The sequence below is a fragment of the Nylanderia fulva genome, unplaced genomic scaffold, assembly GCF_048542155.1.
Source record: "Nylanderia fulva isolate GAGA-0341 unplaced genomic scaffold, ASM4854215v1 Scaffold224, whole genome shotgun sequence".
Taxonomy (NCBI): Eukaryota; Metazoa; Arthropoda; class Insecta; order Hymenoptera; family Formicidae; genus Nylanderia; species Nylanderia fulva.
This window is the reverse complement of record NW_028190289.1, coordinates 1-17,156: the sequence shown is the minus strand read 5'-3', so window position 1 is coordinate 17,156 and position 17,156 is coordinate 1. Positions and strand designations below refer to the sequence as shown.

Below are 17,156 nucleotides of genomic sequence, written 5' to 3'. Positions count from 1 at the left end.
TAAAATTATCGAAAAATGAGTATACGACGAGAAATTACACAATATTTTTAGCAAAAATGTTTGTTGAAATAAGTCACATAAATGTGTATAAACAATGCTTAATAATTTGATTAATTAGGCAAAAGTTAAATGTGCTAAATTAAATCAACCGTTACACACAAATGCCGCCATTCACTCAAATATATATATACATTTAACGACCTTAGAAGTTTTGTTGATTTAACACATCATATTTAGCATGAAGACACGAACAGAGAATCAGTCAGTTTTTCGTGGCCTTTCAAATCACGTCGCCGTAGATATAATACTTTTATTAAAGTGTGTGAATATATTATATTCTTCCAACATTGAATACTTCTAAAGCATTATTTGCTGTAGTTCATTTTTAACACGATATATAACTTTCCAATTAATATTCTGTTTCGAAATATTCGGTAAGTCAGAAGAACTTTCATACATATAAAACATGAGTCTACAAATGCAAAAAATTTAATTATACGGTAGGACGGAATTTTATAGAATTTCCAACATATGTATAAGAATAAAGAAAATAGTTTTATTTAAAAATATTTGTAAATTTTAATTTAGAAATAATTTAAAATAATATCGATTATATAATATTTTATGAATTGTATGTTGCTTGGCGAATTATTAGTTTTATTAGTTGAAAAGTTGAAATAAATTTAGAGACGTTATATTATTGTTATTCACTTTAATTCTGCATTCAAAAAATATTATATAAATGACTTGCAATAACCGCGAGGTATAACTTTTGCTTGCGAGATATAATTCTATTTGTTCTTTCTTCAGCGAGTTTGCTGAGTGACAAATTATCGATTCTCGTCTCACCTTTGCCTATATTGATTAAGCTGTCCGTTGTTATATTTTGCTTGTTTTGATATTTGTCTTTACCTGTTCATTATGATTCTTTCGCTCGTTGTCATATATATACATATATTCGATCGCCGACTTTCGTTCTCAATTTGATTTAACATTATAAAATAAAATTGAAATATAAAATAAATTTTATCGCCATAGTCGAAATAATCTTGAATCCACAAAAGTTTGATGTCGAATAAATAATTTTTGAAACTAAAGGATACTGCAATTAACAGATAATGAATATTATAATGGACACTTTTAATTGTCCTTTTATTACTAAATTATTAAAATTCTGTTTTCATAATTTTATTATGTATAAATAATATTTGTGTGTATTTTAATACTTACTTGTGATGTCAATATATTAAAGGTTGTATAGTCCTTGGCTATTATTTTATCACGGTTCGACAAGAAGTTTGATTCGAATAATATGTTCACGATTTTTAATTTTAAGTACACTTGAGAAGGAACAAAACCCATGGTCGAAACGTTGGGTGGTGATTATTGAATATTTATTAGCCAGTAATGGTCGTAAAAATTAATTATCCTTTCAAATATATTAAAATTAATAATTATTAAAATTTCATTTTATTTATGATTAAGTTGTACTTCTCAAACGTATTAGTATTCTACTATCAGTATATATACAAAATAGAAGTCAAAATAGTAATTCAGCTAATTAAAATTATGATTATTTTTATATTATCAAGCAACTGTCATCGCAAAAATTAACAATTTGACAATTGTAAAATGAATAATAGAAATAATATCAAAAGTGTGCGCCAAGCGCGCTCTTGTGTCGTCTAGTGATTTAAAAAAGACATCAATACTATATTTAATTTCTTTATTTGTCTTTTGCTTACAGTGTGTTTTACAAACCTAAAATAAATAAATTACTAAAAAATTTATTTAAATAAAATAAATTTTTTGACACGATGATATTTCTACTATTAATCAGCGGAATAATGTATATCGTTGGGACGGCTTCTACTCCTAATCAATCGTCTTTATGCTATCAACCATCAAAATATATAAAACCAAATCATTACGATATCAAGTTTATATCATGTATTAAAGAAAACATTTTCTATGGAGAATACAATATCAGCATAAGCATTCTTAATAAAACGCAAAATATATTAATCAACAACATACATTCAGAAAAATTATATTTTGAAAATATAATTTTAATTAAAAATCTAGAAAAACATCATGAGAATATTAAGTATACAGTTTATAAACCGACATATGATATTCAAGAAGACATAATTGACCTTTATTTTAAGGATAAGTTATTACCAGGAAATTACACTTTATATATTACATATTTTGGTTTTACTGATGAAGTCTTTAGAATTTTCGATGTGAAAAAAAAAATTGCGTAAGCAAATAATATATGTTTATTAAAATCAATGTGCAATGTGCAATTACATAAAATCTCGTAATTAATATATATTATTTTTGTATTAAATGTTTCAAAAATTATTATATATCATGCAATTTAAATATAAAGACTACTAATTTTATACTTATAATGCATATTATTACATATTACATTTAAACATTTTTAAATTCCAACATTTTGATGCTTGTTAAAAATGTTTCATTCATATATGTTTTTTAAAATGTATAGTTTGGTAGCTGCTACTCATTTCCATATAATAGGCGCTCGACAATTGTCTTCATGTTGGAGTCAACAAAATTTATTGTTAGAAGCAACTTTTAACATATCTATAGGATGTAATCAATGCACGGCTTTGTCAAATATGCCATTGCAAAATACAGAAAAAAACAAGCACAATATATTATTGAAACGCTTCGATACCACACCTGCAATGTCGCCGTATCTTGCAACAATAATTGTATCCAATTACTTATCACGTGTTGATAATAATACTCAACATATTCAAATGTGGTGCAGAAACGAATTTGTATTTTACATGAAATTTGCAAAAAATGTAGCTGAAGAAATCACGTTGTTGTTCAAAAATACATGGAAACAACATTCAAACAACATTTCGAAAGTGACTCATGTTGCAATACCAAATTTTCTTGATAATGGCATAATAGTTTTTGGACTTGTTTTTTATAAGTGAGTACAAGTACTTAAAATTACTTTAAAAGTAAAATTATATATTACTATGCAAAATTATAAAAATAAAAAACATGATTTTTTGTTTCTGTAAACGTGCAAAAGTATAAGATATTGTGAAAACAACAATTTTAAGTAGTAAAAATTAAGTTTATTCGTATTATAATTCAAAATGTTGCACTTTATTGTTCTAATATATACATACATAAAGGTAAAAATTTTTATGTTATATTGTATCCCCTAAAATAAATTTTAAAATTGTAATAAAGCAAAAGAAATAACATCTTTTTATTTATTAAAACTAAAGTTTTTCATCGATGATTAACACGAAATCATTGTTTTATACTTAAATTAAAAATTACAAAAAATATTATTTGTTACAATTTACAATACCAATTTGCTAAATAAAATTTTATTTTGTTTAAACGTTCTCAGTCTAACATTTAAATATTACTTTCAGCGAAATGGATATCGTTTACAATAAAAATTTGTATTCTGTTGCTCACAAAATCGAAGTAGCTCAATTAGTAGGACATAAAGTGACACAGCAATGGTTTTATAATCTGAACAATCCGTTTCGATCGGCTTCTTGGTTCAACAAAGCTCTTACTACATTGCTTGCAATAAATACTGTCAATAAGGTTATTTTAAATAATTTTAATGTTATCACCTCCCACTTTCTCGGAAACGATAACATACTTAAGCATTTATATAGCAAGATTTTCGTACATTAAATTATTTTTACAAAATGTATAAATTTTTTTTAACAATATATACATATGTATACAATATTAAACAATATATACATACGTATACAATATTATACTGTTTTTTAAAAATATCTTTTCAAATATTTATATTCATATAGGGTCACCTCGTATAAATATAATGTAAGATATGAAAACTTTCTTTATATTTTAACATCACTTTATCTGATATAATTATACTAGTTTTTCGGTTCGCTTTTCACGCGGGCCTCAAAGCCTTCACCCAACACTGATTCTGCCCTTACTAGTTTTCACACAATTTTTTATTTTACAAAACCAAAAATATATAATATTTAGTTATACTTTATTTAATATCTATCTATTTGTCTGTCCATCTGTCCGTCTGTCTGTCGTCATCCCCAAAAATTTTCATGATTTTGGTACCGAAAATAAATCAATATATGTGTGAGTGCGTGGGTGGAAGTTTTACATACAAATTTTTTTTAAATGTGATCTCTCGATATTTTGGAACATTTCGAACACATTGGCATAGAAAACTGCAAAATATTTTTTCGCGGAAACATACTCTCTTTTATGTTAAAAAAAATTTTTAAATTAAAAAAACACCATCTCATCATACTCCCCAAAAAATTTGCAACTTGTATATATAAATATAAATAGATATCTAATTTCGAGAAAATTAATCAATAAATGTATGTATGCGTGGGTGGATGCGTATGTAATAGTGTAAAACTAAAAAAAAACACATAGTAGCAATTCCCGAAAATATGCGAAATTTTGCGTTGCCAATTTCGAGAAAATCGGTGAATAAATATGTGAATGCGTGTGTGGATACGTGGAATAAAACTTAAAAAGAACCACACAGTAGCCTTCTCAGAAATATTTGCAACATTTTGGTACCAATTTCGTGAAAATCGGTCCATAAATGCGCATGCGCATGGGTGAATGTGTGGGTGGAGGTGTAACACTTGAGAAAACCACCAATTGTCGTTATCTCCAAAAAATTTGCAACATTTTGATACCAATTTAAAAAAAATCGGTCCATAAATATGCGATTGCGTGAGTGGATGCGTGGATAGAGGCGTAAAACTTACAAAAAATCACCATCGTCACACAATTTGATGAAAATCAGTCCACAAATGTGGAAGCAGTTCGCGGTCAGACAGACAGACAGACAGACAGACAGAAAGACGGACGATACTTATACATATAGATTTTTATAAAATCTAAAATAAAATAAATTAATCAGAAACTATTATATCCAATAATTATTTTATTTATTTTGGTAAAAAGAACTCTGCGATATAATATATTATGAGATAATAATTTTAAAAGTATGTAATATTTGTTAATTAGATAGATAGATAGATAGATAGATAGATAAACTTTATTGATTCCCCGTAGGGTTACAATTTAAAAAACAAACACAACATAAAACAAAAAACGCTTATATTATCCTCTTAATCTAACTTAACCTACTTAACCTAAACGCTTCTAAGGGGTTGAGCTTCTACTTCGGGTCGCCCTTATGGCCTTCTCCCCTTAGCTTCCGCTCAACCCCCCAGTACACACACACACACACATCTCGCCGCGCGGGACTTCCGTTTCCTATTGCTTTCTACTCTTTACATTTCTTCTCCCTTTCTTATTCTCTCATTCCATTCCCCCTATTCTTTTCTCCTTCCCTCTCTCTCTCTTCCTCAATCCCTATCATCCATCCTTCTCCCTCTCCTCCCTCTCCTAACATTTCTTTGACTACCTCCTGCCAGCTCCTCTCCCTTTCTCTACTTATTCTGCATCTTTCCCATGTATGCTCCCATGATTCCTCCTCTCCCCCACATAACCTGCATTTTCTCTTTTCCTCCTCCTCCCAGTACCTACTTTCTAACATCTCATTTCCCAACCTAAACCTCGCCACCCTCCTCCACCTACTCTCCCCCCAACCTTTTTTCAAACATTCCGGAATTCCTACTACTCTAATCTCCTTATACCATTTATTATATTCCGACTTTTCCATTCTTTCTTCCCTTCCTTTCCTCTGTTCCTCCCAATCCTTCTTCAACAATTCTCCGAACCATCCCTCTTCCTCCTCTCTCCTCTTTTCTACCTCTTCTATCTTCTTCCCTCTTTTCCTAAAGTATTCTTCCCTTTCCTTTTCCCATTCTGAGCCCACCTTCCCTTCCTTCGCCCTTTCTCTCATTTCTTCCCAGCATTCTCTTGCCAGCTCACTTCCTCTTCCTTTCTCCATTCTTTTCTCAAAGCTCCATGCTCTCTTCCCCGCTCTTGTTCTCAGCTTTTCTCTTTTCAGTTCCTCTCTCACCATGTATCCTGGCGTCCTCCTATCCACCCCTAGTGTCCATCTCAGGTACCTTTCCTCTAATCTTTTATCCCCTCTCTCTCCTTCCACCCCCATATTTCCACTCCATAGCTCATCACTGTCCACACCAGTTTATCGAACAACCACATCCTTCTTCCCCAGTCCTTTCCGAATCTTCTTTTCCCTATCCCCCACACCTGTCCCATAATCGACGCCGCTTTCCTCAACCTTTCCCTCACCTGTCCTTCTTGTCCTCCGTTCCTTTGTAGTCTATACCCCAAATACGTGAATTCCTTCACTTCCTCCATTCTCTCCCCTTTCCATCTCCATTCCCTTTTTTTCCACCTCCCTCCTTTTCTCCTAAATCTCATCACTTTCGATTTCTTCGCATTTAGTTCCAACCTTTTTTGATCTAAATATTCTTCCAGCCTCTCTAACATGCTCCTTAGTTCCTCCTCCTCCTCTACCAGCAACACCATATCGTCTGCGTATGCCAGTGTGTAAATTCTTCTCTCCCCTAATCTCATTCCTCCCCTTTTCACCTTCCCCATCTTTTCCTCTAAGTCCGCTATCAAGATATTGAATAGCAGCGGACTCAGAGGACATCCCTGTCTTACCCCTTTCTCTATCCAAAACTTCTCTCCTATTTCTTCTCCTATCTTTATTCTGCATACCGTTTCCCTCATCACTTCCTCCACCCTTTTTCTCAATCCCTTCCTCATTCCGCTCTCCTCCATCGCCTCCATTACTTTCTCCCTGTCCACCGAGTCAAACGCTGCCTTCAAATCTACGAATAATGCTGTCATCCTTCCCCCTTTCTTTTCTAGTTGTCTATTAATCAAATAGTTCATCACATAGATGTTGTCCATCGTCCCCATTCCTCTCCTAAATCCCATCTGGTTTTCTTTTATAATCCTTTTCTCCTCCACCTCTTTCCTCAATCTTTCTGTTAATATCATTGTATATACCTTATACAGTGTCGGCATCAGCGTTATACCCCTATAATCCTCAACCACCTTTCCCTCTCCTTTCTTCTTTATCGGGACTATCACCCCCTCCTTCCATCTCTCCGGCCATCCTTCCCCTTTCCATACTCTGTTACAAAAATCCAGTGCCCAATTTTCCATATTCCCTCCTCCATATTTCCATACCTCATTTGGAATCTCATCTATCCCCGATGCTTTTCCTTTCTTCAGCTTCTTTATCGCCTCTATCAATTCTGTCCTGCTTATCTCCTCTTCCTCCTCCTCTTCCTCTCTATCTCCTCTGTCCTTTCTTTCCTCTCTTACTCTCCTCTCCTCCACTCCTCCTAGCAACTTCATGAAATAATCTCTCCACTCTCTCATCTCAATTTCCTCGTTAATTCCCTTCTCTCTCCCTCTCTCCTTGTTAACTATTTCCCATACTTCCGCTTCTTTTTTTGCCCCCGCTGCTCTCCTTTCCCATTTCTCGTTTTCTTCTTTTTTCTTCCTCTCACATAACCTCCTGTATTCTCCTTTTTTCCTCCTGTATTCTTCTCCCTCTCCTCCTTCCCTTCTCCACCTCCTCAGCTCCTTTCTTACTTTCCTTTTTCTTTCTCCACACTCCTCATCCCACCATCCCCTTCTTTCCTTCTTCATCTTCCTCTCTTCCTCTTCTGTTACCTTCATTGCTTCCTTTACCCTCTCCTCCATTTTCTTTCACTTACCCTCTATCTCTTCTTCTCCTCCTTCTAGTTCTCCTACCTTCTCCTTGAACCTCCTGCACCTTTCTTCATTCCAAGTTCCTCCTCTTCTCCCTCCTCGATTCTTTCTCCTCTCCTCTCTCTGTTTCCCTTTTATCTCCACCTCCACTGGCTGATGATCTGAATCTACTTTATCTTTTACTCTTAACTTTTTTACCTTTTCTCTACTATCCTCGTCTCCCAATACGTAATCTATTACTGTGTTCCCTCTCCCTCCTGTAAATGTCCATTCTCCCTCCTCGTCTCCTTCTGTGTTCCCATTCAATATGCTCCATCCTCTTTCTCCCAAGAATTCTAACAGTTTTCTTCCCTCTGCGTTGATTACTCTGTCCTTTGACTTCCTTTTACTTTCCCCTAACCCCTCCTCTTCTACATTTTCTTCTCCTCTCACTCTTCCTCCTTCCTCTCCGGTTCTTGCATTAAAATCCCCTCCTATTATCGTGTATATCTCATTCTCTTTCTCCTCTGTCCACTGCTCCATTTCTTTACATGCCTTCTCTATTCCTTGCCCTGCATATATTCCTATCACCCTCCATCTTTCTCCCCCCACCTTTACTCTTCCTATCGCAAAGCCTTCCTTTTCCATTTCCATCTCCTCTCCTTTCTCTGCTATCTCCTTTCTCATCCCCATAATCATGCCCCCTATCGCTCTTCCCCTCTCATTCTTTCTGCTAGCTCCTTGTACTCCCCATATGTATCCTTTCGGCAACATTCTTCTGACCTTCTTCCAACTCTTCTCTTCCATCCATGTTTCTGTCAACACTATCACCTCCCATTCCTCTAATCCTTTCCAAAAGTCCTTATCCTTGTTCCCTACTCCCGCCACATTCCAGAATCCTATCTTCCATCCTTCTTCATCTGTCCCCTTCTTCCTTTCCTCCTTCTCTATCTCTTCAGGTCTTCTTTCCTCCTCTCCTCTTCCCCCGTTACTTCTTCCCTTATGTTTCCTCTCTCGTCCTTCAGTACCTCTTTTACCTCATCCCATCTCCACCATTTTTCTCCTATTTTTATCCTGCCGTTGTTTATCCATGTCCTCTCTCCTCTTCTCTCTTCTCTCCATGCTATTTCTCCCAACTTCCTTCTTACCTCCCTTTCTTTCCATGTTAGGTCCATACCTATCTTTTCTTTTCTGCCTCTCAGTTTCTTCTTCTTCTCCATCACCTCCCATTTCTGCTCTTCCTTCTCTAATTCTATTACCACCATCTCTCTGTCTTTCTCTCTATCTTCTCCTATCCTTCTTATTTTCACTATTTTCGCTTTCGCCCCAATCTCCTCCATTAACTTCTCTGCTCCCTCCCTTCTTTTCCCCTCCTTGACCTCCAGATATTTGTTAATTATATTAATACAAAATGTTTAATTTTAATTTTATATTTACTTATATGTGTTTTTCAAAGTGAGAAAGTGTTCTTTTTTCACATAAAAGAACCGCTAATGATATTAGTATTTCTTTCTAATGCATGTATTTACAGAGCGGTTATATTGATATATTAATTATTATTTTTTCTTTAGATGTATCGAGATAATCGAATAATACATTTATTTGTTGTTCAAAATCAACATACTTCTTTTTATTTGGATGGTGATTATCGTATGTGGAATTCTACTTTAGAAGATGACAATTTATTGAAAATTCGCGAATCCATCAGAGGTATATAACGTAATATAATAAAATAATCCGCGTAAATTTTGAACTATTAATATTATAAAAATATATGTTTAAAATTAAACGATAAAATTATGTTATTAGAGTACACACACACATATTTATGTACATTCTATAATTAATTTAAGGTATATACATATACGTATATATATACACACACAAAGTGTCCGGTATAATTACGCATATGTGTGTAGATAATATTAATCAAATGGTCTAATGTTTTGCTATATCTTTGTAACGAAAAATTTACTTTTAAAATAAAATGATAAACCGTGCGGCAATAGAAGACATTTCACTGTCATGCGATTACTATACCTTGTATATATATAATTTTGCCTTATAATATATAATATCACTTTACATGTAACCATTATAATAAATATATATTTATAATATATCTAATTTATAATTTTGATGTAAATTGTAGCACCCTGTATACTGCGCATGATGCAACACGCCGTAACCAAAGAAATATTTTGGAAAGGCATTCGATCATATGCAAATAGCAAGTGAGTAATACAATTATAGAATATATAATAAAAAAATAAAATTATATAAATCTTAACTTATGTATAATAATACAAATTTTACATATTGTCTCTTGTTATTTTGTTTTTGCTGACATTATTTCATATTATATTTTTTTAGTTTTACAATTCTGCTATTTTCCTAGATCTGTTACTAGATTTACCTTTACTTTCGTTATTTTTACTATGAAAACCGCTTTTGTTGAAATAAATTGTTGTTTTATGACTTTTTATATATACATATTCAATGTTGTTTTATTTTCGTTTCATAATTTATTATTTTTCAAAATAATTTTCAAATTAATTTGTAATCCTTTTATTATTTCCTTTATTGCTTCATATAGTCTATAATTATTCTTTTAATATCTGCTTTTTTTAATTGCATTTTGTGCTACGTTTGTTTTTTAATCTTATTTTAAATATATCTGACACGTATATCTTTTTTCCCTAACTTTCTTTATTTTTATTTCATTTCTTTCAGTAGAACGATCTTCTTTATTATATTTGTATATTATTTCTTGTTTTCTTTTTATTTTTATTTGATTTGTTTAGTTATTTCTTTTATTAATCATTTTATAACTCTCTCAATACTTTGATCAAATATAATCTGTATTATTAATGCCTAACAAATTATATAGAATTATTAAATTTTATTTAATATAATGTTATTATCATAATATAAATAGAGGTGCAATTATATTTTGATTCTTAATATTTATTAAAATTTTTTTTAATATTAAAATTATACATACAATTTTAACATATTTATAATGTTTTTTTGCATAATTTACATACATTGTGGATTTAGCCAATTTCATCGTCAAAGTTTTATGACTTTTTTGGAAGAAGTTGTTGCTGATGCAAAAAATGTAGATATTGAAATATCATTACAAACAATGAAATATTGGACTTTGGAAGAGCATTGCCCTCTCATCAAAGTAGTACGAAATTATAATATTTCTTGGAGCCATTATAATATATCGATACAAAATTCCGACATATTAAAAATTGATTGCGTTCCTGTAATTTATACTATCCAGTCGGTTCCCGATTTTGACAGTTTGATGCACCGCCTTTTCTGCAAATCAAAAGATATTCTTACATTCACTCATAACGAGCGTGGTTGGATTATAGTAAATGTACAACAAATAGGTAAATATCGACCAATTGACTTATTATGACTTATTACTCGTCTTTATTTTACACACGTACACAATTAACATTATTTTATATTTTTTCTGTTTTATACATTATAAGATATAAATCTGAGATATTCATTATATAACTACTATAGTTTTAAATGTTTTGTGTAATATGTTTTGCTGTATTATTATATATAATTAATAAAATGTATATATCGGCGTTTTCAACATAATATCAATCAATATTAAAGTTATATTTTTACAAATATTTTATTTTAATAATAGTAAAAATGATTAAAAAGTTAATTATTTTTATAAAATTAGTATAATAATATAAGTGTAGGTGAGATAAAATTTTTGTACAGTTTCATGTTACAGAACTTTTGCTGATTAGTAAAAAATAATTATTATACATATGCACAACTAGAATCAATTTTGTTGTATTTTCTAGAAACAACTCTAGTTCTAGCTTAGGCTTAATCCAATACTTTATTAACGTATATATATTGATACGTACAAATACAAAGGAGAACTACACCCGACGACCGTCGGAGACGAACAAGGGAGAGCGTGAGGATCAGTTCCTTCACGCAGGTCTCCGTCGCTTACCGCCCTCGATATTAGCGCCGCGAGTTAACGGCCTAAATCATTAAAGCCCCGCGAAATTCTAAAGCTGTTCGCGGTCCTAACACCTTTCTTTCTTAAGCGAATTCCTTTCTTTACATGTAACAAAAAAAACGTCGCTTTAACATAATATGAATTATTTCTTTGCTTTGACGATTGTGCCTTTAGCCGCAATTCGATCGGATTTTCGTACAATGCTCCCTATAACAGGCTCACGTGGTTTCCGCATAGTTCCTTTTTGGATTACATTCTTTTGCTGCTTAATCGATTCCTGCGGAACGATCTCTATCTGCCGGGGCTGTGAACGATCCGGCGGGTGTTGTTGAATCTCCTGTGAAGATTCTTTCTGTTGCTCTTTATCGGTAGTTTTATTTTCCGATGCGTTCGCTTCTATTCGAACGATCAAATCCTCCACGGGACCGTGATCCCAGTCTGTTTCTTGATTCGGAGTTGCCTGTCCTATTAATCGCATCTGATTAACGTGCCTTCTCCAGGTTCGTCCGTCGTCAAGCGTGATTAAGTAATGCACTATTCCGCAACGCTTTTTAATTCTTCCGAATTTCCATTTATCTTTACCTACATAATTCCTACACGATACTCGCTCATCCAAATTAAAGCTTTTATTAACACATGAATATGAGGAACTCGTCTCCTCTTTCTCAGGTAAAGGAAATAACAAGTCAAGTCTTGTGCGAAGCTTCCTACCTAAAAACAGTTCTGCTGGCGACTTTTTAGTCGTCGCATGCGGCGCAATACGGTACTGTAGTAACATTTTACTAAGATTTTCGCGTACATTAGTCGTGTCCGCCTTCATGCGTCGTAACGCATTTTTTTAAGGTCTGTACAAAACGCTCGGCTTGGCCATTTGTGGCTGGGTTATACGGTGCCGTAAATTTAAATCTCACTCCATTCTGTTTTAAAAATGTTTTAAACTCAGTCGATGTGAATGTTCTACCGTTATCGGTTACAAAAATTTGTGGGATGCCGTATTTTGTAAATATATCCCTGCATTCCTCTATAACTGTTTTCGCCATCAGATTTTTTACTATTCTTACTTCGGGCCATTTTGAATATGAGTCAACTACGATGAAAAACCAACGTCCTAAGAAAGGACCTGCAAAGTCCGCATGGACTCGATGCATGGGTGCCGCTGATGGCTCCCAAATGTGTTGTTCCACTTTTTGTGGATTGTTTTTGAACGTATTACAATTTTGGCAATTTTCCACTAGAGCTTTTATATCATTGTCAATTCCTTTCCACCAACAATAACTTCTAGCTATACCTTTCATTTTATTTATTCCAAAATGACCCGTATGTAATTCTTCTAGTATTTTTTTATGCAAAGATTTCGGTATTACGACCCGATGTCCTCGAAAAATTACACCTTCTTGTAATAAGAATTCCGTTTGCTCTAAATTGAATCTGTCAGCGCTATGTGCCAGAGTGCCTGATTGTAACGCTTGTAGGAGTTTTTGTAGTTCCGTGTCTTTTCGTGTATGCAACTCGATGCATTTTGCATCCACCGGTAGTGTTTCTAGTGTACTTAATTCGAAAACATCTATTACATCCATATTTTTTGTATATTCTTTTAACGGTAATCTCGAAAGGCAATCGGCATTCGCATGATTTTCCGATTTTCTATACCTGATAGTATAATTGAATCCCTGCAAGAAAATGGCGTAATGCTGCATTCTCATTGCACTATAAACCGGCAAACTTTTATTAGGAGATAAAATGTGTACTAATGGTCTGTGGTCCGTAACTAGAGTAAACTTATTCCCATACAGATATTGATAGAACTTCTTAATACCGAATATTATACTATATGCTTCTTTGTCTATCTGTGCGTATCTTTGCTGCGTATCGGATAAAGTTTGTGACGCATATTGTATAACCCTTTCCGACCCATCGGGATATGTATGCGAAAGTACTGCCCCTATTCCGTGGGGACTAGCATCCGTCGCGAGAACCACCGGTAATTTCGGGTCAAAATGTACCAAGACTTGATTGCTCACAAATGCCTCTTTGGCTTTTTTAAAAGCTACTTCTTGTTCTTCTGACCACGAGAAACGAGTATTCTTATGTAATAACTTATTTAACGGTCGTAAGATTGAACTTAGATTTTTAATAAATCTACTATAATAATTAATCATACCGATGAAAGCTCGGACGCCAGAAACATTTTGTGGGCGCGGCATGCTCCTAATTGCTTCCATTTTAGAAGGTTCTTTATGTATACCGTCCTCTCGTAATACGTAACCGCAGTATTTAACTTCATGTGTAAAAAACTCTGATTTCTCTAAGTTGATTCGCACGTTATGCTTATGCAATCTCTCTAGTACCATATGTAATCTATGTAAGTGATCCTCCTCCGAATGGCCTGTAATTACTATATCATCGAGAAAAATTGCCACTCCAGGAATATCCTGCAATATTTGCTCCAATGTTCTTTGCCAGATTGCCGGAGCTGATGCGACACCGTACATCAGTCTATTAACTAAGTAAAGTCCTCTATGCGTATTTAAAGTAAGTAACTTCCTATTTTCCGGGTGTATTTCTAACTGTAAATAAGCTTGGCGTAAGTCAATTTTTGAGAATTTAACGCCACCCGCTAACTTAGCAAAAAGTTCGTTTGTAGTTGGTAACGGGTGTTCATCAATTATAAGTTTAGGATTTATTGTGGATTTGTAATCTCCACATATTCTAATAGTGCCATTCGCTTTCAACACCGGAACAATAGGTGTAGCCCATTCCGAGTTTTCCGTCTTTGTAAAAATTCCCGCTTTAACTAATTCATCTAATTCATTATCTATTAAAGGAATTAATTTAAATGGTACTGACCGCGCCTTTAAAAATACCGGAGTTGCATCCGGTTTCATTGTAAGTCTGGCTTGTATGCCCGAAATCTTAGCCAAAGTAGGCTCACGTATTTCCTCAAATTTACGTAAAGTTAATTGTAATCGCTTATGAAAATTCCGCGGCGTAGAATTAATATTTTCTAATAACTTGCACTCGAGGAACTCTGGCACTCCACGCTGACCTTTCAACTGCCTTATCCATTCCCTACCTAATAACGGTTCTTTATCTAATTCAGTTAAATAAATATTCAATTTCTTTCGTGTCTCATTTCCTTGTACATGCACTGATATATATCCTAAGATTTTAACTATTGTCTTAGAATACGAAATTAAATTAAGATTTGTTCTGAAAATGGTCGAACCCGGAAATAAAGCACGTACCTGCTCGCAATTCATGATCGTGACTGCAGAGCCACTATCCACTTCGAAACGAATGCGCTTGTTATTAACTAAGAGCGTGCAAAAGAATTTATCCCGTTGCTCTGCTTGCTCCAATTGTAATACCTCATCCAAATTATTGGCATACTCCTTCTTTTTGAAACAGACTTTTGCTAAATGTCCGGATCCTCCACAGCCCGAGCAACGTACTTCTCTACTTAACGTGCATTGGGAAGCATAATGCCCTTTTCCGCATCTGAAACACTTAATTAATTTAGTGCCCTCCTTATTCGAGTTAGAACGCGACGCCTTATTATTATTTTGCTTCGAAAAATTAGTAATCGATAATTTCTTTTTAAAAGAATTATGATTATTATTGTTGTCCTTCAATTTCTTCAATGGCTTCTTCCCCGCCTGTAGATATTCCACACCTGCCGTTGGACTTGTAGCGCCATTTTGTAAAGATGTTGCTCCCTGCTCCGAAAGCTCCATCGTGGTGGCTATCTGTACCGCTTCCTCGTACGTTAACTCCTTCTTCTCAAGAAGTCTCGTTTGAATCTTCTTACTTGAGAGACCAAAAACCAATTGGTTCCTTAGGGCTGTCTTCAAGTAACTCCCAAATTTACAATGTAAACTTAACTTGTGTAGGGCAGCCGCAAATTGTTGTACTTGTTCGCCCTCAATTTGTCGCCGTTGGTGAAATTTAAAATTTTCCGCTATTTCTAACGGAGCCGGATCATAGAATTCTTCCAACTTGGCCGTCAATGATTCGTAATCCTGCGAGAACGGGTCAGCCGGATCTAATCGGTCACACAGTATATCAAATGCGCTAGGTCCCATATAGTGTAGTAAATACGGAACACGCACGTTTCCCGTGATCCGGAAAATCGTAAAGGCTCCTTGTAGCCGTTGTAACCAACGCCGCCACGTTGTCACTTCCGGACTGAAATTTTCTATTGTAAAGGAATTTGGAATAGCGATCTCTTGCGTTCTTGCTAATTCCCGCGAGGAACCCGCGCCAGTATTATTAGTAGTCATCCTATCCAAGAAATTTGCAATAGCTCACTGTGTAGATAATCCGTGCACGTGGGCTTATCGTGTAACCTTCCGATACCACCAATAATGAAGAAAGGAAAACAAACAACCCAACGACAAAAAAAAAATATATATATATCCGATCCTCGTCGCCACTGTTGTATTTTCTAGAAACAACTCTAGTTCTAGCTTAGGCTTAATCCAATACTTTATTAACGTATATATATTGATACGTACAAATACAAAGGAGAACTACACCCGACGACCGTCGGAGACGAACAAGGGAGAGCGTGAGGATCAGTTCCTTCACGCAGGTCTCCGTCGCTTACCGCCCTCGATATTAGCGCCGCGAGTTAACGGCCTAAATCATTAAAGCCCCGCGAAATTCTAAAGCTGTTCGCGGTCCTAACAAATTTTATTTTATGCTATACAACATTATCTCGCACAATTTCATTTTTAATTTATAATTAATTTTCAATATGTATTTGCATGTTATTGAATTTTTGATACGTTTTTAATTTATAATTTATATAAACGAAACTATTAAACAAAAATGTTTGAAATTAAGTGTATATTAATAATAAAAATTATTCAAAATAATAAAAATTGTTAAATATTATTTATTATTCGACAGGATATTACCGCGTTAACTATGATGATGAGAATTGGCGAAGAATTTCAGATTATCTATACTATGATGATTTTACGACAATTCATGTTCTTAATCGTGCCCAAATTATCGATGATGCATTTCATTTAATGATAGCAGACCAACTCGAAGCCTCTATATTCTGGAGTATCACATCGTATTTGGATAGAGAAATAGATTATATCGCATGGTATCCTATGTTTAAAGCTCTGGAATACATGTTTAGTACTTTTCCAGTGGACGAAAGAACTGAAAAATATGCGGTAAATATTAATCAATTTCAATGAAAGTATTACATTTAAATATTTATATATACACTGATTGATCACAAATAATTTAAATATTTATAGAGAAATATATCTAGCGATAAAGTTTTACATATTATTACGTCTCACATAAATGTGCAAACTAATTCAGTTTAAATAATCACTCACGCGATGAACAGTTCCCAAAAGTGTATGATTTTCACTACTGTGAATAATGATAATATATAATATTGTTTTGGATACATAGCTGGATGCTTAAAATCTTTGTCGAT

At 33.8% G+C, this 17,156-nt stretch overlaps 1 protein-coding gene across 1 annotated transcript; it reads left to right on the top strand.

Moving 5' to 3' along the window:
* Positions 1-266: 266 nt before the first annotated feature.
* Positions 267-16,905, top strand: LOC114932334 (aminopeptidase N-like). Its single transcript, XM_085482993.1, has 7 exons — positions 267-434; positions 2,516-2,974; positions 3,435-3,615; positions 9,252-9,390; positions 9,833-9,914; positions 10,741-11,084; positions 16,604-16,905. The coding sequence occupies exons 2-7, from the start codon at positions 2,649-2,651 to the stop codon at positions 16,903-16,905; spliced, it is 1,374 nt and encodes a 457-aa protein (XP_085339119.1). The 5' UTR covers positions 267-434; positions 2,516-2,648.
* Positions 16,906-17,156: the final 251 nt, after the last annotated feature.

Excerpts from the sequence above, each read along its gene's own strand:
- LOC114932334 (XM_085482993.1), top strand. The coding sequence starts at position 2,649 with ATGCCATTGCAAAATACAGAAAAAAACAAGCACAATATATTATTGAAA. Across the intron at positions 2,975-3,434 it reads TTTGGACTTGTTTTTTATAA|CGAAATGGATATCGTTTACA; the intron begins GTGAGTACAAGT and ends TATTACTTTCAG. Across the intron at positions 9,915-10,740 it reads CGATCATATGCAAATAGCAA|CCAATTTCATCGTCAAAGTT; the intron begins GTGAGTAATACA and ends TTGTGGATTTAG.